This window comes from Pseudorca crassidens, chromosome 15 (genome assembly GCF_039906515.1).
Source record: "Pseudorca crassidens isolate mPseCra1 chromosome 15, mPseCra1.hap1, whole genome shotgun sequence".
NCBI lineage: Eukaryota > Metazoa > Chordata > Mammalia > Artiodactyla > Delphinidae > Pseudorca > Pseudorca crassidens.
In genome coordinates, this window is record NC_090310.1 from 65,724,656 (window position 1) to 65,750,197 (window position 25,542).

At 47.1% G+C, this 25,542-nt stretch overlaps 2 protein-coding genes across 14 annotated transcripts in view; one reads left to right on the plus strand and one right to left on the minus strand.

Annotated features, from left to right (window-relative positions):
* Nucleotides 1–1,082: 1,082 nt before the first annotated feature.
* Nucleotides 1,083–5,402, minus strand: GDF5 (growth differentiation factor 5). Its single transcript, XM_067705179.1, has 2 exons — nt 4,604–5,402; nt 1,083–2,409 (listed from the first exon to the last, which is right to left on the minus strand). The coding sequence occupies exons 1-2, from the start codon at nt 5,226–5,228 to the stop codon at nt 1,535–1,537; spliced, it is 1,500 nt and encodes a 499-aa protein (XP_067561280.1). The 5' UTR covers nt 5,229–5,402; the 3' UTR covers nt 1,083–1,534.
* An 11,121-nt stretch (nt 5,403–16,523) lies between these two features.
* CEP250 (centrosomal protein 250) overlaps nt 16,524–25,542 on the plus strand; it is a 46,388-nt gene continuing 37,369 nt past the window's right edge. For 4 of the 13 annotated variants that reach the window (XM_067707943.1, XM_067707950.1, XM_067707951.1 and 1 more), the window contains exons 1-3: nt 16,524–16,668; nt 23,932–24,227; nt 24,692–24,748. In XM_067707943.1, the coding sequence (XP_067564044.1) occupies nt 24,042–24,227; nt 24,692–24,748 (243 nt within the window). In that variant the 5' untranslated portion in view covers nt 16,524–16,668; nt 23,932–24,041. The other 9 variants (XM_067707955.1, XM_067707952.1, XM_067707944.1 and 6 more) reach the window with 8 other exon arrangements.

The following is a 25,542-nucleotide window of genomic DNA, read 5'->3' on the forward strand; positions in this document are numbered from 1 at the left end:
GAATTCTTACTGTTGAAACAGCTTTGGCTAGGAGCCCTGGGAATCGAAGACCCAGCTGGAGAGAGATGGGGGAAATTTTGAGGCCCCCTGGGTGGGAAGCTGAGGCCTAGGCTTTCTTCTGCTGGTCCTCCCTTTCTTCAGCCAGGCAGAACCTGGTCCTGAGCCCTTGGAACAAGGACTCAGGTGCCCAAATTTCCCTACCAGAAGGCTGTATTCCCCTCCCAAGAGCTCATGCCTCGCTCTTCCCCATAGGTTCTAGTGGAAAAGGGAAGTGAGCATTTAGTCTGGGCCAAGCCCCAAGCAGGAATGTGTCTGGCATTGGTCCGTCTAAGGTCAGTAAGGTCAGTGGGGAGGTTACTAATGTATAATTATGTATTTATATATGGTATAATGTAAAGGGGAGGAGCTCCAGTTGTTTCTAGAGCTGGGGTGAAGGGGTGGAATGTGTGCCGAACTGGAGGGTAGCAGGTAAGATAAGATCACAGGTAAGATTACATGAGGAACCGTGGTCAGTGACAGAAAAGAGATGCCCCCATAGGGGAAGAGGAGATCGTGGCAGCCCACGTTCCCCAGTGAGAGGTGGAGGGCCCTTTAAATGGTGACCAGTTGATTCTGTGAGTATGATGTGGGGATGAGAGGGGACAGAGCAGACACTGGTGAATGAAGTGGGGATGACTTTAGAGGAAATGAAATCCCCAGTTTCCCTCCCATTTAAGGGATCCATTTTGGAGGCAACAAACTTGACTAAGGAATGTCAAAAAGGAAACCTAACTCTGTTGCTATGCCTCAGTGGAATAGATGGAGCTCTGGAAGAAAACCAGGAATGGGGTTAGAGGTAGCACTGGCCCTGCTCAGCCTGTGCTCTCTGTCCCATTCTGCTTTGGGCAGCCCGCCTCCCCTCTCTGGGACAGTCATTCTTTGAAGGGTCACTGGGTCCCCTGGGGTAAATAAGAAATCTGCCACAGTTTTAGGCATGGTTTTGTTTTTTATCTCATCAATGTACATTTTAATCTAACAGTCTAAGAGCCTCACACCCATGCCCAAACCCGCTCCCCCTCTTTCCCACCCCTGCCCAACCAGCATCCATCTGCCCCAGGGGCAGAAAGTCATCAAGCACAATGGTAATTCAAGGAGGAGGTGGCACCTGTGCCTCTCCCAAGGCGAGCCCTCCCTGGAGAGTCCAGAGATCGAGAAGGTCCCGGTAAGGAGAGGTGGTGGGCTGAGTTTCATTGGAAGACAAAGCCTCCTGGGTCTCAGTCCCATTCAGAGTCTGTCTCCCTGGGCCTGTCCCCGCCAGTCAGAGCAGCAGAAGGGCAGAGATCCTCAGACAGGGGGACTTGTGGATAGAAAGAGACCTTCAGCCCAGTTCTCACTCTGAGAGTGAACAAGGCTGTTGAAATCCCCTTTCACGCAGGCTGTGTAGATGCTCCTGGCTGTAGCTTCCCGACCCCTCTGTGATTCCAGGAGTGCGTGGAGGGGCTCTTGTGACCAGCATCCTGGGATGTATCACCCAGGAAGACAGAGGCCAGTGCTGCTACCTGCAGCCACAAGACTCCACGACCATGTCCTCATACTGCTTATAGACCACGTTGTTGGCGGAGTCAATGAAGAGGATGCTGATGGGACTCAGCCGCGTGGGCACACAGCAGGTGGGTGGCGTGGACTCAGGGTCCATGGAGTTCATCAGGGTCTGGATGACTGCATGGTTCGTGGGCTCCAGGTGGGAGCGCAGGGGGAACTCACATAGCCCCTCGCAGTGGAAGGCCTCGTACTCCAGGGGCGCAATAATCCAGTCGTCCCAGCCCATGTCCTTGAAGTTGACATGCAGCGCCTTCCGACTGCAGCGGGCCTTGGGGTTCTTGCTGGGCCGCTTGCCCTGACGTGTGGCCAGTGGGGCCCGCCGCTTTCGCCGCTGGCTGAACAGGTACTCGTAGACGGTCTTATCATCTTGGCCAGAGCGGGCCTTAATCTCATTAAAGAACAGGTCCCGTTTCTTGGTGCGGCCAAACACCAGGAACAGGGCCTTCTCATGGACCTGCCGGGCAGCCCGGTCAAAGCCCAGGCCACGGAGGTCCACGGCCCGGCCCCGTTCCCAGGCCTCCAGCTCCAGGCACAGCTGGGCCGAGTTCTTAAAGTTTCGGAAGAGCTTCCAGATGTCGAACACCTCCCAGCCAGATCCATCCAGGCCTGGCATGGAACGCACATCCAGCAAGGCCGCCGGCTGTCGGCCGCTGGGGCAGCTGGACAGCTTCAGCTGGGCAGCTCGCCCACTGCCGGGGGCCACTGGCTTAGCTGTGTCCGAGGGCTTCTTCCGCAAGATCCGCAGCTCGGCCCCTAGTAGCCCATCCTTCTCCAGGGCGCTAATGTCAAACATGTACCTCTGCTTCCTGATCGCAGGACCTCGGTCATCTAGAGAGAACACCCATAAGTCATTCCCCACAACCTCACCAAGGGAGCTGGTCACCTTAAGGCCTCAGGGGAGGACCACAGCTCTTCTCCCCTCGAGAGAACGTTCTTTAACCTCTTCCCCACTCTGACAGAGGGCAAGACCCAAACCACTGGGAGCCTTTTTCAAAATAAGGGAGCTTCCAAGTAGGATTGGTTGATCTGTAGATGTGGCTGTAGCTGATTTGAGTGATTCTGGGTGTTTGTGTCAATGAGATGCATAGCAGAGGTCCATCAGCCTTAGAACTGCCTTCTACCTGCCCCTCTCCCATCTGTTATCCAATATGATTTCTCTTTGGTAAGATAGGTGGAATGGGCATTATAATGACTCCTGTTTTTCCAGGGGAGGAACCTGAGGCTCAGAGAAGTTAGTAACTTGCTCATGGTCACCCATCTGGGAAAAAGCAGAGCTGGAACTCCAGCCTAGAACTTTTTACACCGGATCCTGAGCTGCTTCTACTATACCATGCCTTAAAGAAGATCTTAGTGTTCTTGTTTTATGGATGAGGGACAGAGAGGGGGAGTGACTTGCCTAAAGTCACACAGCAAGTTAACAAAAAAGCCTGTCTATAAGCCAATTTTCCTGGCTTCCCAGTATAATGATTTTGTTGTGTATGTTTCTTACCCTGCTGGGTACGTGAATGTGTGTGTGTGTGTGAATGACAGTTGTTGTGTGTGTGTGTGTATGGTTCAGTTCACATGTGAGTATGAAAAGTAATGCATATGTGAGTGACATGTTATATGCATGTATGATTGGGCTTGTGTGAATATTTGAAGGGTATGTATGTATATGTGTCTATATATATGTAAGAAGATTCCTTGCATATATGTAAGGTGTGTGTGCACGTGTGTACATGTGTGTGTGATTCAGCATGTACGCATAAATATAAGGCTGTGTGTGTGTATAAGAAGCTCAGTAGTATGTCCGAATCAGCATGCCTTCCTTCCTAAATACCAATTTGCCATTGGGAAACATTCATAATATTGCTCTAGAAGCTAATTAGGCCTTTAAACTCCCCATCTCCCCCCTCCAAGCTCCCTGAGAGCTGGGGGGCACAGGGACTTATTTTATGATTTCCCCAAGGGGCCACAGCTTGCTCTGGCTGGGCAGGCAGCCAGGCCACCTCCCCCAACCTCAGCCAGACCTGCTGCCTCTGTGCCTCCCCCCACCTCTGTCATTCCCCCACTGGCCAGCTCTAATGAGGAGCCTCTTCCTCTCTCTGACCCTTCCCCCACCCTGCCAGCCAAAGTCCCAAGACTCCCAGAACCAGAACGTATGAGCTGCCAGCAACTCTAGCAATCAGGTCCACCTCCCTCTTCACACTTATGGAGAAACTGAGGCCCTAAGAGGGGAAGGGACTTGCTGAGATCACACAGCAAGTTGAGAGGAAAAGCCAAGACAGTGATGTGGGGTGGGCAGAGGGAGAAGTGAAGGGAGCACATCGTCTCCTGGGTTCATGATAAAAATGATGTGTGTTTAGGACAGGACAAAAAGTTTTCATATTTGAAGGGCTCTCAGAAATCACCCAATCCAACCTCCATAGGGTTGTACTGATGGGGAAACTGAGACCCCAAAGGGAGAAGGGGCTTTCCCAAGGTCACACGGTGAGTTAGACCCTAGGTCTGTTGTCCACCCTGCCCCATCTCGTATATCTAGAGGTTGTTCCAGAACTCCACTATGCCTCATTTACTGTCGTCACCTATCTTGTCCCCTCTGCCCCCCAGGCCAAAGGCAAAGTGGGAGAACCATGGGTATCTGAGATTAATTTCTCTCTCTGCTATCTGAGAAAACCTACAACCCTCTGCAGCCTGGAAAGTCTGGCCAATTCACATAAGCACAGAGCATGGCCTGGTAATCAAGAGTCTTAGAGGCTGGTCCCCAACTCTGCCACCAACAGGCAGGTCTTATCTCCTTCCCAGGCTTCAGTAACCCCCTCTGCACCTTGCAGGAATGGCGCTTGGTGATCCCCAGGTGCCCTCCAGCTCTGACATGCCAACAGCCTGGGACCTGGAGTGTGTGAGGTAAGTCCCAGATACCACCCAGGCCAGATGCACACACCGTCTCCCACCAGTGCAGTGGTGGGGCTCTAAGAGCCCCCTCCATGCATGCAGATGCCCCTCCCTCTGAGCCGTGCCCCTGCCCCCCCCGCCCCCTCACCTTGCCCTTTGTCAATAAAGCTGGTGATGGTGTTGGCCAGGCCAGCCTCCAACTTCACGCTGCTGTTGCCTCCCTTTCTGTCAGCCTCGGACAGCGTCCTGTACAGCGAGAGCATGTATTCGTGGGGCGTGATTGGGGGCGGGCGGAATGGCTCCTTGGGCTCTCGAGGGGACCCAGGCTCCCTGGCCTTCTTCAGCAGGAAGGGGCTGGGGACAGATCCTGTCTTTGGTGGTGCCTTACCCCCAAGAAGCTGTCCTTTTGGGGTCACAGTCCGCGTTGCAGCCTGCCTTGTCTGGGGAGGGTGTCCTGGCTTGGGTTCAGGGCCACCCGATCTGGGGGGCAGCTTTTTGGGTTCATCCTTCTTGGGCTGTGTCAGGGCTCCTGTCTGCCCAGTGCCCCCCTTTGCCCTGGCATTGGTGGCCCCCCCACCGTAGCTGTGACCCCCCGGCCTGAAGATGTTCTGGGCCAGAGGGGGCCTCTCCTTGGCTTCTGCTTTGGCCAATCCTGGCCTGGCCCCCTGGGGTCTCTGGCCCAAGTCAGGGGCACCCAATACAGTGCAGATGAATTCCAGGTCCAGCCAAGCCAGGTGCCAAAGCAAGAAAGTGAGGACTTTGGGGAGTCTCATCCTCTGGACAGCCGCTGAATGACACCAAAGAGAATAGTGGCAGCAGCGGAGGTGCCTCTGGTTTGGCAGGAAAAACCATGAAAAGAGTGGACCCTCAAAAGCAGCGGCAGCAGCAGTAGCAGCAGAAGGAAAGGCTTTCTCCTCAGTCTGAGGCTCTTGAAGTCTGCCGGGTGTGTGTCTGTATCCAGTCCCATAGTGGAAATGCTCTCGTATCCAGACGTGCACCGTCTCCAGTCAGCAGCTGAAAATAACTCGTTCTTGAAAGGAGAAAGCCGACCGCCCCCTTTCTCCTGCACAACTGACTGAGGGCTTGAAGGAGGCTTGTATAAGGCTGAGGGATTTTTCCAAGAAGGAAGAATGGCGTAATGCTGCCTGTGTGCTCCAGTTCTTTTTTTTTTTTTTTAAGTTTTGAATCCTTTCCAGTGAAAATACTTACACACACACACACACACACACACACACACACATGCCTGCAGGTGCTCAGAAAAATCTTTTACAAACCTGAACTCAGGAATTGGAAACGGAATTCCAACCCAAACCAATTTAATTACTCTCTGATGTCATGCTGTCTAAACTCATTTAAGTGCGATATATTTATGTGAAAAAAATCACCGGTGCCCTCTGAGGCCATGGCTCATGGGGACTCTTGGCACACAGCCCCGAGGGGGGCTTCTAGGCTTGGGGGGGGCTCTCAGTCCCACGGAGCAGACTCTCGGGTCTTTACCTCCACGTCACGGGGCAGCCCACCCCACCTTCCTGAGGAGAGATGCTGAGGAGTGAACTCAAGGATCTTAAGCCCCAGAAACATGAGGAGTGTGGGTTTTCAGTTAAGTCCTTGGGGTGTTTTTAAAGCAACCTTTGCGTCTAGTCTGGGACCTGATTTGTTGTTGGGGGGTGGGCAGTACAGATGGCAGCATTTACCCACAGTTTCTTTTACTTTATTAAACTTGTGGTGACCCAGAGACAGAAAAGTATCAGTACCCACTACACCCCTCCCCCCAGATGCCGTTGACTGAGCTCAGATTGTTACTTCAGGCTTTGGGGGCGCTGCCACCCTGAGCCTACTCCTTAGATGGAGGCAGATCCAGAGTGTACCTCACTGCCACCCCAGCAAAGACAAACTCAGTTTTGTTGGGAGGGACTGGCTGAGTCCAGGGGTGGCAGCCCCTGCCTGGGGCAGCAGCGGCCCCTTCAGGAGGCTGGAAAAATGATTTCCCACACAGTGCTTTTCTGGTAGTTCTGGAAGAAGTCTCAATTCCAGCTGGACTCGTGGGGGAAAACTGTTCCCTTTACCTGGAATACCCTCCTTTCACTCCCACAATGGGAGGTAGTCCTCCTCATCCTGAGAGCTTCAGCTGAAAATTTACCTCCCCCTTCCCTGGTTAAGAATCCGCCTGCCAATCCAGGGGGCAGGGGTTAGAGCCCTGGTCCGGGAAGATCCCACATGCCGCGGAGTAACTAAGCCTGTGCGCCACAGCTACTGAGACTGCGCTCTAGAGCCCGCGAGCCACAACTACTGAAGCCCACACGCCTAGAACCCGTGCTCTGCAACAAGAGAAGCCACCGCAAGGAGAAGCCCGCGCACCGCAACGGAGAGTAGCCCCGCTCGCCGCAACTTGAGAAAGCCCACATGCAGCAACGAAGTCCCAAAGCAGTCAAAAAAAAAAAAGTTTCACCTCCTCCAGGAAGCCTTCCCAGATCCCCACACAGAGCCAATTACCCCTTCTTGAACGTTTTGCTACAACACTTGTCACACTGTGAGAGGTATAGCAGCAGCAGAAGCAGTCAGGTAGGCTTCCTTCTTAATCCGAGATTCTTTGAGCCTGCCTGATAGAGATCCATTCCTACTCTAAGGTCACCAGATTGGTTTCCCAGCACAACCTGGCACAGAGTAGAAGCTCAGTAAGCATTTGATGAATGAAAGAAGATGAAACTCACAGCCCGGTTGTCCAGGTGCTCGACCAGCCTTTTCATGGTGATACGTCCAGATTCTTGCTGATCTTCAGAGCACAGCTGCATAACTTGGCCATTTCAAGCTTCATCTGGTGCCCCTAGGTCAGAAACCCCAGGAGAGCTCCACCTTCCCATCTCAAAGTATCAATACACTACCAGACACTGTTCAGGGGGAGCTTTAAGGAAGAGCTGAATTCCTAACTATCCCTCCGGTTGCCCAGATTCACAACACTTGGCTTCCCTTTTGACTTGTCCACTTAAGCAGTCATCTCTGGGGCTCCTTCATCCTCTCCATCCCCACTGCCTCACTGTCTCAGTCCTCCTCATGGCCTGTCCTAATATAATTCCCTTATAACTGGCTTCTAAGCCTCCCGGATCTCTCTGTTCCAATCCTCCCTCTCTCTAAAACCTGCCCATTGAAAAGTGCCAACTCATGTGCCCTCTCCTCCATGAAGCCTTCCCTCATTCACCAGAAAATACACACTCCTGATTTGCCATCACACATTTTCTGTGCCCCTTTCCATTTTGGCAGCTCCAAGATTATCCAGTTCTGCCTCTGCCCCCCTGTCTCCGACACAGTTCATTTCTTCTATTCTGTGTACTTTTTTCATATTTAAAAAATCATAACGTAATTCCTTATAGCAGTAATAATTTATTTACATACCTGTCTCCCCCATGAGATTATGACTAGACGGCACCATATTTATCTTGCAATTATTCCCGGGGCTGGGCACAGGGCCCAGCACATAGCAGGTTCTCAGTGTGTCGTATGGATGAATGAATCTCTAACCGGCCCTTATATACAAAAGCCATCATTTTCTACTTTAAGGTATAGTTACTTACAGACATATCGTGCCTTCCCTGCTGGACTCTGAGTTCCTGAAAGGAAGGGATTCTTGTCTTGCCACGAATTAGGTATTTTGTAAGCCTGAGTGAGCGAATAAATGAAGGGATGAATAAATCAAAAACATCGGGAATTCTCTGGCGGTCCAGTGGTTAAGACTCCACGCTCTCACTGCCAGGGGCCCGGGTTCAATCCCTGGTCAGGGGAACTAAAATCCCACAAGCCGCGTGGCCAAAATAAACAAACAAACAAATGAACAAAAATAAATCAAACAATCAAGATGCCCTTGAACATGGTTTTATAAAGAGTAAGGGCTCTTGGAGACAAACAGGCCTGGTTTTGAATTCTAGTTCTGCTATATGGTTTAGTATATTATATTATCTTTGGAAGCCTCTAAACCTTTTTGTAACTCTGAACAGGAATCATGGCAGTACCTACCTCACAGGGTGTTTGTGGGGATTCAATTAAATAAATTATAAAAAGTGATTAGCCTGGGCTTCCCTGGTGGCACAGTGGTTAAGAATCCGCCTACCAATGCAGGGGACATGGGTTCGAGTCGTGGTCCGGGAAGATCCCACGTGCCACAGAGCAACTAAGCCCGTGTGCCGCAACTACTGAGCCTGCATGCTGCAACTACTGAAGCCTGCGCACCTAGAGCCTGTGCTCTGCAACAAGAGAAGCCATCACAATGAGAAGCCCGCGCACCGCAGCGAAGAGTAGCCCCCTCTTGCTGCAACTAGAGAAAGCCTGCACACAGCAACGAAGACCCAATGCAGCCAAAAATAAATAAATAAAATAAATAAATTCATTAAAAAATAAGTGATTAGCCTGGTACCCAGCAAATAATAATAGCTGCTATTTATTGAGCATATACTGGAGTAAACTAGACTCTGGCCTTTGTATTGCACTGCACTTTTATCTTATTTATCTTCACAAGAACCCTATGATGAAGATACTCTCAGTACCCTGATTTTGCAGATGAAGAAACTGAAGTTCAGAAAGGTTAAATTACTTTTTAAGCCTAATTCCCTCTCTGACACATTTTATACCAAAGAATCCTAACCTAGCTTCTAGAAACACGAAAAGTGAAAGGGTGGTAGGGGGCAATTATGGTATTCTTGGCTTTTAGTCAAGGTCTCGTCCAATGGGCTGGGACTTTGGGAACATGGAGGAGTCTCTGAGCAGGGCTATTATTTGAGGACCAGGGAACTCCAGAAATGGGGTGGGAGTCGGGGAAGGGGACTCTGGGCCTGCTTAGAAGGCCCTCTCCAGGGAGGAGCCCAGGGGACTGGCCTGGCTCTCACTATAAAGGTGACTAATCACTTCGGTCCCCTCTGGTAATTGCAACCAGATGCTGCCGCTGGCAGCACTTCAGTCCCAACATGTTTAATTACTGGGACGGAGAGTCCCTCGCCCACCGCCCCCCCCCATGTCCCCCTACCTCCCCCTCTCCTGTCAGCAATATTAATGTCAAACTCGAGGTAGAAGATGGGAGTCTTGGGAAGCCACTGGCATGGAAACAACCTTTACAGTCCTTTCTACCGTGCAGAGCCTTTAACTTTTTTACATGTTTCCCTATCCATCTCACAGGCACTCCACAAAACATCCTCTTAAAGTTGGCAGGCCAGAGTATTTTTTATACCCATTTCACAGATGAGCAGTTAACTGAATCAGCAGCAGCAGCAGCAGCAGCAACATCATTTTTCAGGCACTTAGCAATTTTCAAAGTGGCTTCACATTCTTTATGCTATCTGAATCTCCTAATTCTCAGAGTCAGTTCAGCATGGGTGAGAGCTGGCTAAGAGTATGGGTTCCAGGATCAAACAACTTGGTTTGTGTCCTGGCTCTGCCACTAACCAATTGGGTGACCTTGGGTATTCATTCATTTATGTACTTAATTATCCATCAACTATACACTGGGTGTCTACCATGTGTTACATCCTGGGCCTAAGCACTGTATCTAACAGTGGACTACCAAGTCTGTGCTCACATTCTAGTGAAAAAGACAGACAAACAAGCAAACAAATGTATAATTTCAGAGAATTCTAAGTGTGTGAAGAAAAATTAAGCAGGGTCAAAGGGATGTCTATTTTAGATAGGAATGTCTCTTTGAGGGGGTGATGTTTGAGCAGAGATCTAGATGTAGTGAGGGAATGAACTGTACAAAGGTCTGGGAGAAGATCATTCCTGGTGGAGGGAACAGCAAATGCAAAGGCCCTGTGGCATGAATGTGCTTGGCATATCTGAGGAACCGGGAGAAGCTGGTGTGACTGAAACAGAGTGAGCATGGGGGAGGTGATAGATGAGGTCAGATCATGCCAGGACCACATTGAGAATGGCCTTGGAAACCAGAGAAAGGAAGTTGGATTTTATGTTCAGTGCAGTGAGAATTTTAAGCAGGAGATTTGTCTAACATAATGACTAAGAGCTGGACTACCTGCCTTTAAGTCCTGGCTCCCTAATTTACCAGCTGTGTAATCTCAGGACAATTACTTAAACTTTCTGTGCCTCAGTTTCCTCATATACAAAGTGAGGTTAATAATAATATACCTGCCTCAAGGTTGTTACAAATTTTTGTTGTAAGTTCTTAAAACAGTGTCTTATGCAAAGTAAGCGCTACATAAATGTTACCTATTATTGATATCTTTAAAAAAAATCACTTCTCTGAACCTGTTTCTTTACCTGTAAAATTAGAATAAAAATATCTGCTTCACAGACTGCTTATAAGAACTAAATGTATTTACATATGTAGAGCACCTTTCTTTCAGTAACTATCATATAGTAGGTACTCCATAAATTATGGTTAAAAAAAAAGTCAATTGTTAATATTGTCCTTGTTCACAAATGAGGAAATTGAGTCTCAGAGGAGTTAAGTGATTGACACAAGGCCACGCAACCAGAAATGATCACGGTAGGACTCAACCCAAACTCATGACTCTGAATCCAGTGCTCTTCCCCACAGCAAGGAAGGATTGATCTTTCCTGACATCACCTTATATGAAAGGGATTGCCTGGGAGGAGGGCCTGCAGCCCCTGGACCTCCATCTGTGCTTTTTATAATCTGTGGGGCATGGGCCATCCCCATCCAGGGAGCCCAGAGCACCCCAGCAGGAGCAGAGCTGCCTAATCCTCCCCCACATCCCCATCATCATTCCGGTTTGTGTTGTTTTAAACGTCCCAGGAGCTGCCACTCTTCTGGGATATTCTCCACCAAGCTCTCAATGGTTCCCCCAGCTGAGCTCCTCGGGAACTGCACCTTGTCAGAGCATGTGGGCGCTCCAGTGAGGTCGGTCCATCCCACTCCCTGCAGATACTATAATCTGGAAACTGCATGTGGGTGTATGTGTGTTTTTGCCTGTTGCAGGTGTGGTGCACAAACAAAGCAACCACACATTTTCACTTTTATTCTTTACTTAAAGTATTTTTATTTTAAAACTTCTTAATATTTAAAAAATGTTTTTTAAAAATTTAAAAAGTAATGTGTATTAGAAAGAAAGGTAATACAAATTCATGATGAAAAAAAGTTCAGACAGTACAAGAGAATACACAGGAAGTCCCCCTCCCACTCCAGACCCCCAGTTTTCCAGACCTTCTCAGAAACAACCATTTCTATCCGTCTCCTGGATGACTTCCTATGCAATATAAGCTTTGAAAAAAACCTTTTTATTGAAGTATGATTTCTATACTGAATATATTTAAATTACAAACTTAAATAATTTTCATTGTAAAAAAAAAATAGAAGTGAAACAATACCAAAGGGTGTTAAATTAAAAGAAGCCACTCCCCAATCTCTCCGCCTAGAGGTAACGACTGTTAATAGTTAGGGACCTGGAAACCTTATTGTCATTCTTGAGCTCAGAAACCTCAGATTCTTGCTGGACTCCTTCCACTCCTCCCTCCATTCATCTACTTTATCTCCCACTTTGCACGTAAAAACTCTAAGAGGTAAGTATTATTATCCCCATTTGCAGCGGAGGAATTTGAGGCTCAGAGAGGGGAGGCGAGGCGGGTTGCTCAAAACACAAGGCAGAGCCAGGAGTTCAAACTCAGGTGAGTGTGTCTGCCTCCAAGCCCGACGTTCTTCCTGCCATGTTTCTCCACCTGGTTCCTGTCCAGATTCTTAGAGTTTAGTTTCTGTGTCACCTGAGGCAGCAGATAGAGTCTCAGGTTAGAATATAATTAAGGGCTCATCTTTTTTTTTTTTTTTTTGGCCACACCTCATGGTATGCAGGATCTCAGTTCCCCCACCAGGGACCAAACCTGTGCCCCCTGTAGTGGAAGCCTGGAGTCTTAACCACTGGACCACCAGGGAAGTCTAAGGGCTCATTTTTTGAGGAAAGAGAGGACCCAGTCCTATGGGAGCTGTCCCTATACATCTTTTTACTGCCCAAGCCCTGAATGGTGGTGAGCAAATGGCACCCACTTCAAAGAAATGTCAAGCTTGGGTGAGTGGGTATTTAGAGCTTGACTTGGTCAGTGGGAAGGGGCAAGGACTGGAAAGAGACCTGCCCACTGAGACAGGGTCAGCGCCACGGGGGGGAATACCCAGCTGATGGAGGGGATTGTGTTATTATCTAATTATAAATCCAAGGAGACTCATACGATACAACCAAGTGGCAGAATCAGCCAGAGGAACGCCCAGAGGAAATCCCCGGCAATCCCCAAACATCCATGCTTTTGCACATCACTGTTCCATGAACACTGCTTGGAATGCCCTTCCTGCCTTTGTCTGCTCAGCAGATTAATCCTTCATCATTAGGTTATATTGTCACCACCTCTATGAAGCCAGCCACTCCCTCTTTACAGAATTTACCACCCTGTAAATGTGTGAAATATACATTACTCACCTGCCTCTACTTAAGTCTGTGGACTGAGGCTCTAGGCAGGGTCCATGTGTTATTGTTCTTTGGGTCTCTCCCAGTGTCTAGCACAGGATTTGACACATAGTAGGTTCTTAATCAATATTTGTTTAATGATAAATAAATGGACTCTGATGGAAAGCAGCGAGTGGTTCACAATCTATTACAAGATGCTATATTCTTTTGGTGCCTCGAGCTCTGCTTCTGGCAGTTAGCTTGCAGTGAGAAAGAGGGGAATGATTGAGGGTTATTTTTTTTTCCTCAATTTTTCCCGTCATCCTCAGCTCACCTTGGTCACTCGGAGTGCTGACATGGAGAGGAAGATGGAGAAAGGGGTGGGAAAAGTCTTCTCTGAATTCGTGTCGTAGCTGGCTTTGTGTTTTCTGGGTTTGGCAGATGCTTTTAGCTGTTTCTGTCCATCAACAAAACATCATGGAGGGCTTTTATGGGCTCTTCAGGGATTCCCTGCTGGAGCCCTCTCCTGCACTCCTCTTAGCAAAGGCATCTCTATTGCCAATGGTCATTTGTCTTCTCACTTCTGGAGGCCCTTTACCCCTCTAGGAGGCCCTACCAAACAGGACACAGGATAGGCCTATGCAGCTCTCCTTCTTTTACTTAGTCCCCATCCAGCCTACAGAAAACATTCCCTGACAAATTCTGGGAGAGCAGGACAACCCCAATACAGCAGCACTCTCCTGGGTCTGCCACCAAATCAGTTAGCAGGCTTGTCTCTTGTTGATAGATTTCCTGGGCAGGAGGTAGATCCGGTCATTATGCTCCCCAACTGCAATGGGGTTGGATGTGGTACCTCCAACCCTCCTGGAACGCCCCTCTTCCGATCACTTGGCTCAAGCAGTTACATCTTCCCTGAGAAGGGTGGGGACTCACAGCCAGAAATATCTCCACACAAATTTTCTATCCTCCATTCTCTTGACACCATAAAGGATTTAAGAACGTTAAAACAGATTTTAAGCTATTAGAAAAAAAGAGAGAGAGAGAGAGAGAGATATGGGTTTTTAGCCCATCACTTTGAAATTTCACATATGTAAGTTTAAAAAGAAAGAAAGTCAGTCAGTCCAGGCAGCCTCTTGGTATGGGGCAAGGGGAATATCCATAAATAATGAGCAAGCCTGGGGTGCGGGATCCACTTTACAGTCCTGAAAAAGGGTTGAGATAAAAAGCATGTTCCCAGAGATGGAATTTAGGGCATAAAGAAAGAGCTCCAGTTCACTTGGAGGGGACTAGGGTTGGTTTTCTTTCAACTGATTCGTTGTCTCTCCCTCCAATCCAGCCTCCTTTGAGGCCTTCTCCCCACTCTAGTTCATCAGACAGGTTTGAACATGGCCAGACTCTAACTGTGGCTGGATTAAGTCTTTCCCTACAGGGCTCTTGGGTCCCAAGCAATTCAAGTGCTGTACATGAACACCTTTTTTTTTTTTTGTCCCAAACATTCCTGGCACTTCATAGGATGTCTGAAGGCTGATGTACTCTCAAAGCCTACAGAATCTCTAGGGGGGAATGCTACCCACTCTCACACATCAGCTAACTCCACTTTCTTCTCTGGCCCAGACAAAATACCCAGTTGTACTACTTTATTATGTTTTAATACAATTTCCAACTTGCTGTTAATACATTGTATTATTATCCAATACTAGCACATAACAAATATTCCATAAATGTTTGTTGGATGAATGAGTAAATCAATAAGGGAATGAATGAATGAATTCCCTTTTACAAAAATCAAAGATTACTGTTTGTTTTAATCCTCTTTGCTTATTCTTCATGGTCTTAAAGTGTATTATGTAGTTTGTTGACAGATTTTATGTCATTAACCTTTGTAACACTGAGGCTGGCTCCATTCATTCATTTCATGGATGCTTATTTAGCACCTACCCAGTGTCAGGCTCTGTGTTAAATGCTAAGAACAAGTCAGAGATAGCCTCCTATTCTCATGAAGCTTAAATTTTCAAGGGGGAGAAAGATAATAGGTAAACCAAAATAAGTAAAAAGTACTATGAGGGCTTCCCTGGTGGCGCAGTGGTTGAGAGTCCGCCTGCCGATGCAGGAGACACAGGTTCGTGCCCCGGTCCGGGAAGATCCCACATGCCGCAGAGCGGCTGGGCCTGTGAGCCATGGCCTCTGAGCCTGCGCGTCTGGAGCCTGTGCTCCGCAACGGGAGAGGCCACAACAGTGAGAGGCCTGCGTACCGCAAAAAAAAAAAAAAAAGTACTATGAAAAGAGTACTGCAATAGAAAATGATAGGGTATTACTTTACATAACATGATCAGGGAAGACCTAGCTGAGGAAGTACCATTTAAGTTGAGACGTGAAGGAGGGGAAGTTGTCAGGTAATCCAAGAGTTTGGGGTAAACTGGTTTAGGAGATGGCAAAGTATGCCATCTCCCTGAGGTTGCAAATGCCCTGAGGTTGGTGTAACATTCCAAATACTGTAGTGAACATTCTTGCACACAACCTGTTGGGAGAATATTTCCCTGGGGTAGACTCCCACACAACTGAGTCTTTGCATCCTTTTGTCTGTCCAATGTCTGGGATGTTTCTTCTTCCCTCTCAGCATAGTTTGCCTTTAAGAATCACTGTCCTCCCCCCACCCCTCACTTACTTTCTCTTTTTCTCAGTAACTATTAAGAACTTGTTTTGTTCTTATAGGAGAAAAATACAAAGATACTCTTATCAAAGTGTTCTTTTCTCAGGTTCCCTTTGGCTGTGAATTGCCTGTTTCACTCCTGCTATCCATTCATACATCCATCTATTCACTCAGCACTTACTTAGCTCCTATTTTGTACTAAGCCTTGTGCTGGGTGCTAGAGATACACAATCTTATACAGTGTTTCTCAAAATATGTTCCCAACGCATCGGGAATCACCCAAGGTATTTGCTTGAATGCAGAGTCCCGGGCTCCACGCCTGGTTTACTGACTCTCTAGTGGGGGAATCCGAGAGTCTGCACTTTAAGAAGTTCTCCAGTGTTGTGTTTTTTTTTTTAATCCCAACTAAAACTTTAGACCACTGAGTGGAGAAGAGAGGCAGGTGAATGAAAGTGCATTGATAATTTATGCACAAAACGCTATGGAAAAAACGCCTCTAGAGTCCTCTAGAGAAAATCAGGTTCACGCATAAAATTGGACAAACTGCGGTTCTCCGGACGGATGCAGGACATTCAGGCAAAGAAAACACCCTGTTCAAAGCCATGTGTGTTCAAATGACACTGAATAACTATGCTGTGAGTGTTGTGTTGCCTGAAGCCGTTTGGGGCTTCGGGGGTCTGAAGATGAAGCTGTATCCCGACGAAGCGCCCTTGTTAATTGTACTCGGGTTTGTAGGTGGAACAGTGCGCAGGCGCACCTAGAACCAGGTGACCACACACATGCGCAATGTGTAATCCCGAAGCCAAAAGAGGTATGATTGAGAGCAAGTTTTTTTCTGTTACTAAAACTTCCCTTACTCGAATCCAGCAAGCCTGTCTGTCCCCATTTCTGGCGAGGGAATCTTAATATCTCTTAATATTATCCCGTTTTTTCTTCTGGGCCACACTTTAAGTCGGCTGCCAGTACTCAACATGGCGGAGGCCCCTAGGTGGCGCAGTCCGTCCTTAGGCGTGCTGCACGGAGGGGCGGGGGCCCTCCGAAAGGGCGGGAGTTTGAGGGGCGGGGCCTGAGCCCCAGCCCCTTGGTGGGCACCCGCCCCCGGCCGGGCCTTAGCTGCTACTTCAGGCGGTGCGGCGCTGAGGAGCACCTGAGGAATCTGCGGGAGCCGAGCGTGGTGAGGTGGGGCCTCAAGGGCAGGCGGGAGGTGCCCGGGTTAACGGTCTGAGGCCCAGAGGCTGGCCCTCTTAGAGCGCCTTAGGGAATTCCGTTCGGGCAGCGGCCGAGGCCCAGAGAGGGGCTGGGACCTGTCCTAGGCGGGTGTGTCCGCGTGCTGCTGCCGCCAACACTCTGCGCTCCAAGTCCGCGTAAAAAGGGATCTTCCCGAGCCCGGGGTTGTCCGGTAAGGCGCTGCGCTCTCCTAAGCGTCTCGCTCCTGGTTCCCAGAATTTTGCGGCTCCCTCTGCCTTTGGGGCTTTGCACATGATCTGTCCGAAAGTCCAGTCCTACTCGCCACCCTACTCTGGAACGCTCATTCTTCGGGACCCACCTTAAATAGCACTTCCTCGGAAACCTTTTCCAACTGCTTTCTGAAGGCGCAGTTAGCTCGCTGCTGGGTTTTTGCACTCATTGCACCGAGTTACTTTTCCTGCATCTCTTTTACAGCCGTGCACTTGTTGGGGCGTTATGCCTTGCCTTTTTCATCTGTATCCCAGGGTCTAGCACGTGATGATCATAATAATAGCTAATATTTATTGAACAGCCACAAAGGTGCTACGAAATGCATTACCTGTAAAGGCCCATTTAATCCTCAGAGCGATTCCATAAGGTGGGTTCTATATCTTCACATTTTATGCGTGAAGAAGCTAAGGCACTCTTAGATCAATTTGCGTAGAGTCCCACAACTAATAAGTGAGTGGAGCCGGGATACGAATTCTAGGCTGTCCATCCCCAGAGCATGTAATAATTCCTGGATTGCCTTTGGGTTTGGTAAATGTCTGTTGAATTGGTGTTTACATTAGCTCCATGAGTTATGGAGGCCAAGATTGTGATGCACATGAGAAGGCTTAGAAAGGAGAATTGATGTTCCCAAATGTACGGAGTGAGTTCATGAGGAACTAGAACCTGGTGCTAGCCCTTGTTCCTTCAGTCACACTCTACCTTTCTTTGGTCCTTGTCCATCAGAGAGCCGAAGACTTAGACCTCATCATTTCACACCCTTTAGAAAGTGTCCCTCCCAGAGCTGTGATTTCATATTTCATGATTTAGGGGGCAGCATTTTGTAATGGAAGGGTGTAGAGTTTCGAAGCAGATTGGGGTTCAGTATTTGCTCTGCCGCTGACCAGTTATACCCCTTCCGTGTTTTGAGCCTTAGTTTTCTTGTCCATAAAATGAAGGCAATAATTTCTTCTCTAAGTTTTTTATGAAGATTGCAAATAATTGTGAGAGAGTAAAGTGCTGTACAAACTACATGATCTGTTTCTTTTGGGGTTTTTTGTTTGTTTTTACCTTTTAGAAGATTATAGAACTGTCAGCATTTTGTAAGACCTTTGACATGGATCATGTTGCCTAATGTTCTTATATCCATTCATTTAGTCAAATATCTAATGAGTACCTGCTATATACCAGGCACTGTTTTAGGAGCTGAGAATACAGCAGTCAACAAAACAATATTCTTGCACTTGGGAAATGTACATTGGGTTAGCTATAGTACACATAATACTCAGATAGGGACAGATGAAGCATGGTAAAGTAAGTAGAAAAATACCAGGGACTTCTCTGGCAGCCCTGTGGTTAAGACTCCCCGCTTCCACTGCAGGGGGCATGGGTTCAATGCCTGGTTGGGGAACTAAGAGATCCTGCGTGCCGCATGGTGCGGCCAAAAAAAAAGAAAGAAAGAAAAGAAAAGAAAAATACCAGTTTGTGTGGAGGGGTGGTGGTATTTTATATTGGGTGGTTAAGGAACAACTTACTGAGAAGGGGACATTTGAACAGAGAAGGTGGCAAGGGAGCCAATCATGAGGATAGCTGGAAGAAGAGGCCCTGGATGAGTGTGTGGCTTGGTGTGTTCCAAGCATGTACAGCAAGGAGGGCTGTGTGGCTGGAGAGATGTGAGCAAAGGGGAGAGGAGTAAGAAATGGAATTAAAACAATTGGAGGCTGGGATCAAATAATTAGGACCAGGTAAGCCAATACAGTGATTGTGGTTTCTACTCTTGATTAGCCACTGGAGGGTTCTGAGTGACCGAATCTGTCACTGTTTTAATATTTATTTATTTATTTATTGCTTTATTTACTTATTTATGCCATACCATGTGGGATGTGGGATCTTAGTTCCCCAACCAGGGATGGAACCCATGCCCCCTACAGTGGAAGATCGGAGTCTTAACCAATGGACGACCCAGGAAGTCCCTGTCACTGTTTTAAAAGGATCACTCTGACTATTCTGCTGAGAAAAAGCAAATTTTGAAAGCAAGGGTAGAAGCATTGCTACCACCTAGGAAGCTTTTGCAGTTATCCAGGTGTATTAGTTATCTACTGCTATGCAAGAAATTACCCCAAAACTTAGCAGCTTGAAACAGCAGTCATTTATTATCTTATACAGTTGTGGGTCTGAAATCTGGGAGCAGCTCAGCTGGCTGTTTCTGGCTTAGGATCTCTCAGGAGATTGCAGTCAAACTGATGTCTGGTCTGCTCCCAAGATGTGGTTCCTTACCACTGGGCCTCTTCACAGGGCTGCCTGGGTGTCCTCAGGACACAGCCGAGAGAGTGGGGAGAGAGCAAGAGCTAGAGAGAGGGGAGGCCTTTTATGACCTTGTCTTGGAAGTCATTTCTACTTTACTCAGCTTCATTAACTTTATTCCAGATCATGCTCAAGGGGAGAGAGTTTAGGCTCCACCTCTTGAAGGGAGGAGTATCAAAGAATTCGTGGGCATACCTTAAAGCCAAGAGTGGCTTTGCTCAGGATGATGGTGGGGGTGGGTCAGAAGCGATAGGAACTGGTAGAGCCAACAGGATTTGCTGATGGATTGGTTATAGGCTGTGGGAGAATGGAGTCAGTATAACTGTAAGGCCTTTGGGCTTGAGCAACCAGAAGGATGGAATTAGCACGTACTGAAATGGGGAAGATTGGAGGAACAGGAGTTCACTTTTGGATGAGTTAACTTTGAGATGCCTGTTAGACATCTATATGGAGAAGTTAAATAAATGTTTGGATTTAGTATAGGAGTGTGATGTGCCAGATGGGCTGGAGATGTAACACTGGGAGTCACGGGTGTATAGGTACAGTTTTAAGCCATGAAACTGGATGAGATTATCTAGAAAATGAATGTAGGTGGAGAAGAGGTCTGAAGCCTGAGCCCTGGGGCCTCCAACCTTGAGATGGTGGGGAGGAGCCAGCAGAGGAGACTAAAGGGAGAGAGGCCTTAGAGGTAGGAGGAGGATGGAGAGAGAGGCCCACATATGAGATTTATATAAGGAGCTGTGTGCTAATTTCTTTTTTTCTGGAATAAGAAACAAATTGTCTCTCCAGACAAATATATATAGTTTCTTTTCTCAGGAACTAAAATGTCTGTGCCCTCACGTGTTTTTTCTTTTTTGCTTTAAGTGACAAATTCTGTTTAATAATACCAGTTCTCCTCTTAGTCCTTGCAACATTTACACCTCTACTTCAAGTTTAGGTGGTGTTGCTGCTATTTTAAATTTATTTAAATACTCCTTTTGGAAGAATTTGGATGAGATGAGACAAAATATATAATTTATGTCACTCTTGTCTCACTCTTCACCCTAGGTTCAGAGGTCACTGCCCTTCCCAGTCTGGGTCCTAGCAAAAGTAGGAAGTCAGTCTTCCTCATTTCTGTATCACTGTGGCCAGTTACCAGATGCTAAGCTGGAATTCATGAGTGTTTACAGGATAAATTAACGTATAAAAGAAGTGAATCTTTTTCCTTTTCCTGTGGTAATGATAACATCTATTCAGTGGTTTACAGTTTACAGAGCACACTGACATCCATTATTCTCATTGAATGCAATTCAGTCTGTTACCATTTGCCAGCTACTGACCTTTTCCTTTCCTGAGGGCCATTGAAACCTACCTTTCTTTTGGAGCTTTGCTAGTTTATTTATTCTCTGGCTGATCTGACAGTGTGTTAATGAAAGGTGCTGAACTGTGTCTTGAGGAAGCTCAGAACTGAATCTCAATTTCAGAAAAATTCCTTGTGTAATTTTTCTCTGTTCCCTCCATCTTTTTATTCCTGTTTGTGTTTTTTTTTTGGCGGGGGGGGGGTGTGTTAATCATAAAACAATTCAAGTCATTTTTTAAATAAACTTTATTTTTTAGAACAATTTTAGATTTACAGAACTTGCATAGTACAGCAAGCTCCTATATACACTGCACCCAGTTTCCCCTGTTAGTAACATCTTATATTAGTATGGTACATTTGCTACAATTTCGCATCATTTTTGAAGTAAATGGGGCATACCAATAAAATACGAACAAAATGAAGTTACTTCATCTCTGTAAGCCTCAGTTTCCTTATCTGTAAAATGAGAGGGTTGGACTAAATTTTTAAATAGCTCTAAAATTTTTAAATTATCTGCTAAAGTAAAATAATCATATAATTCTAATATAATTCCATTTTTTTACTGAGGTGTTACTATCATTTTCTAAAATAATGTATACACATTAACAACAGCCTTATTCTAAAAGAGGATTTAGAGAATTCCCTGCCAGTCCAGTGGTTAGGACTCTTGAGCTTCCACTGCAGGGGGCGCAGATCAAACTAAGATGTTGCAAGCCGCGAGGCGTGGCCACAAATAAATAAATAAATAAATAAAAAGAATAAAAGAGGATTTAATAGGAGAATTCCAGGAACTATGAGAGGGCTGCTTATATATTAGGTTTGTATAATATATATAAATATATGATTATAAATATATATAATATTATTATATTAGGTTGAATTACATGAAATTATCATTTTGTTAGGTTAAAAAAAGGGCAGATATCGGCAATTTCATGGGGTTTAACCGAATGCTTTTGGGGGTAGGGATTCAAAGGAGTGTTAGGGAGCCTTTGGGGCCTCTGAGACTCTGCAAAAGCCTGGCGCATCCCTCACAGTGTTCGGGGAGAAAAGGCTCTTCAAGTCCCTTGAAGCATCTCAGAGCTACTCTTGTTGTTAGTCGTGTTGTCGGTAAGAGCTACTTCCCAGCAGGTTTGTGCCTCCATCCAGAAGAGAGAGATTGAGCCAGCATTTCACAGCTGTGGTGGAAAGGAAGGGCAGAAAGGGAGGACACTGGAAGTACTAACCCAGTTGATCAGCTAGGAAGAGGCATCCTGGAGTGTTGGTGCCACTATGCCTTTACTGGTGCCACTGTACTCTTCCTACTTATGCCCTTTCCTTACTGTCTAGTACAAGCTCAGCAAACCCGGGTATCTGCAGTTGCCCAGGAGGTGATTAGTAAGCTGAATTTTCCTCTGTAACTCTGTTATAAGAAAAACAATAGCACAAGTGCAATGACATGACAACTAAAATCTGCTCTCGGTGTGAGGGAGAGGCTAGGCGAGGGCAGGGGCCTGAGACTAAGGTGAACTGGAGAGCATATGCCTTATCTAAAGGGGGCAGACACTGTTTCACTGCAGCCTGTTGTCGCCTTGTGGGAATGTGGGTCAGGGGTCACTAGATATGCTGATTACCCAAACGAGCCAGAAATATGAATTTTTATATGTATTTTGCCAATGGTAAATGTTGGCACCTAACTTAAGTTCTTAAAAACCATCGTATAGGCCACACAATGATTGAAAAGAACACGCAGGCTACATTTGTAACCTCTGGCCAAGGGTTTAGATCTGCCAGGAGTGAGGCCCACATGCATTTCTTCATTATGCATTGTTGACAAGCTACTAATGACCAAAATGAATTAGCTCCTGCCTTTGAGGAACTCACAATTAGTGGAGAAGATAGACAAGTAGTAATGATAAGATGTAACATAGACATTCTCTCTATACATTAAATATAAATTTATGTATATGGCTATAAAACTGATAAATTATTCCTGGATACATCTGGGAGGACCTGATAGGAAGTGGCATTTGAGCCAGGATGTAGAAGATCAACAGTTTGGTGCATTAAAGGGACATGGGGCCCCTGAAACTCCCACTGTATGTGCAAATGTTACATTGGCATTTGCTGTATATACCATTTTCTTCAGATAATGAGACTGATGCTGCCAAGAAGGCAGCTCTAATAGACCATTTTCTTGATAGGTAGCTGGAAATACAGATACTCCTCAAACCTGCTGATGGGTGTCTCAGGGCTGATAAGGTGAGAGAACTCTACCCCCCTCCTCTGCCCCCAGGTTATCGTGTGTTTTAGAGGCCTAAGAAACTCAGAGGTCATGGAGCTGGGCACCCTCATTTTTGGATGAGGAGCCTGAGGAAGTGGCGTGCTCGAGGTCCTAGAGCCCATTAGAGACAGAACTTGGACTAGCACCCCAAACTCTCGATCATCTTGCCTCCCCGTCTCCTGGGTGTGTCTGAAGTCACTGGTTAGGCTGGCCTCCCTCACCTGCCCCCATTGCCCTGTGCTGGCCCATCTCCTGGCGGATGAGGAGGGTTTGCCATCCTGCTGAAGCTGGCTCCTTCTTCCCTCTGTTTTTTGGTTCCCCTGCCTGAAATGCCTGCTATTCTCTGTCAGAGAGTCAGATTGCTTGTATTCAAATCCCTAGTCAACCAAATGCCAACTGTATGAACTAGGACAAATTGTTTAACCTTTCTGATTTCTCAGCTAAGGCTTAGCCTTTGTAAGCCTCAGTTTCCTCATCCATGTGTAAAGTTAAAATAGTACCAATGCTGAAGTATGATAGGAAAGCATTGGAAGGTTTCAAGATTCTTGTGATGCCAAAATGACATGGTATGTGTAAAGCACTTCAAGTGACTGACCCATAGAAACACTTAACAAGTATTAATTATGATGATGATTCACACTGTTCACAGCCCCACAGCTTGGGTTAAATGTCCTTCTTTTGTCTTCCCATACTATCCTGTGATGTCTCTGTTATTACTGCACAGACCACATTGTATTGTAATTGTGTCCATCTCCCCTGCTAGCCTAAAATCACCTTCAGTGATTCATTCAGCAGATGTTTATTAGGCACTGTGCCAGGCACTAGGGATGCAGTGGTAAACTAGGAGCTCTTGGTCGAGTGCAGAGTTACGAAAGTCATGCCAGGAAACACTAGTCCTGTGAGCTTGCGTCATGGTCCAATAAATTTGGGAAATGATGCTCATCACGTCCCCCCCCCTTTAGAGATTAGGTCCATCTTAGTATTTGAAAAGCTTTGAGGAGTACTGTACTTTGTCCAACCCAATTTTACAGAACTTAATGAGTATTTGCTGAATAAATTTGAGTCATCTAGGGAGTTCTTTCAACTCCACTGTGTGCTTTAGTCCCCAGCTCAAGAGGAGGTCCAAGGGACACAGCAATGATTAGAGAGCCTGCTGGGAGCGAACAGCCTCTGGCTGCATAGGGACCTGTGGACTTACTGTCTGGTGCCCCCATGGAGACAGGGGGCCCTGGGTTGAACAATGTGAAGCCCCGGTCACTGCAGCTGGTGCTGGAGGAGCAAGTGCTGGCGCTACAGCAGCAGATGGCAGAGAACCAAGCAGCTTCCTGGCGGAAGCTGAAGAGCTCCCAGGAGGCTCAGCAAAGGCAAGCAACCCTCGTGAGGAAGCTGCAGGCCAAGGTGAGGCAGCTGCCCTTTCAGGAAGGGGAAGGAGGAGAACACTTGGGGCTGGGGACTGAAGTGGGATGAGGTTTGCAGAAGATGGAGCCACGTGGTGGGAATGTCCTAAACAGCTCTCCTTTGATGTCTACAACTTCTCCACCAGCCATCTACGATGTCCCTTTCAAAGGTGACCTTCATGAGGGGTCAGTTAGTTGTCTAGGTTTGCTTTCCTAGTCTAGAGCTAGGACCTGATCCTAGGTTTTCCGGTTCCAAAGCCCATGAACTTCCTTCTCCAATACAAGAGCTGTAGAGAACATATGATTAAATGACCAAATGGAAACTGTAAGATGTTATGGCCTCACTTCACTGTCATCACCCAGTCCCTCATTCACAGCGCATTTGCCCACGACCCTTGGGGACCTTTGCTTTGGGCTGTTGGTACCAGACGTGCCCATTGCCGTGTCCTGCTCTGTTTGCCCCAGGTGTTGCAGTACCGGAGTTGGTGCCAAGAGCTGGAGAAGCGGCTGGAAGCCACTGGGGTGAGTAAGGCTCTTCTGTGCTCCTCCTGAGCCCTCAGGGAGTATAGTTAGGCCTCATTTGCCGACTGAGGGAGGCTGGGGTGTGATAAGGCGGTGTTTGGAAGAAGCCCCTCTTTCGTCAGCCCCTGAGAGCTTCATCAGATACCTTCACAGGACCTAGCTATTCCTGCCCCATCAGACTCCAACCCCAGTCTCTCTAAGGACAAAATGAGCTTTAGGAGACTTAATATTACCAGATTGGAAGGGGTGTGGAATCCGAGAGAAGAGATGCATTTTTCCTCCAGGAGGTGTCAGTGTTTATCTGTCTTGGAGAGATGTGTGCCTTTGCAGGCCTGAAAAAACCGTATTTGTGACAGAGAGATTTCTTTGTGCTGTGGGCTGGGTAGAACTGGCTTTCAAAAACCTATCTGCCTTTCTTCCAGCTCCCTCTCAGCATCTTCTCACATTACCCTCGGAAGAGTTCTCTCAGAGGAAGGAAAGGACGAGACTTAACTATGTACCGTTCTGTGTAGGCCAGGCACCCTTAGGCATTGTCATAGAATTACGTCACTTAACCTGCAAAGCAACTTTTCAGGGGAATGATATCACCTTCATTTTGGAGCTGAAGACTTTGTGGCTTAGAGAAGTTGTAACTTCCCAAGGTCCAAAAATTAGTGTAGTAGAAGCCAAGACCATTAGTGAAAGCTGTATTTTATGCTTCTTAGGTCAAAAGTTCTTTTCACTACCAAATGCCATCTTTCATGAGAAGTCACTGGTTTACGTTTGGAGAGAGGGATGCAGTGGGTTTACTTGAG

Excerpts from the sequence above, each read along its gene's own strand:
- GDF5 (XM_067705179.1), bottom strand. The coding sequence starts at position 5,228 with ATGAGACTCCCCAAAGTCCTCACTTTCTTGCTTTGGCACCTGGCTTGG. Across the intron at positions 2,410-4,603 it reads CTTTATTGACAAAGGGCAAG|ATGACCGAGGTCCTGCGATC; the intron begins GTGAGGGGGCGG and ends TGTTCTCTCTAG.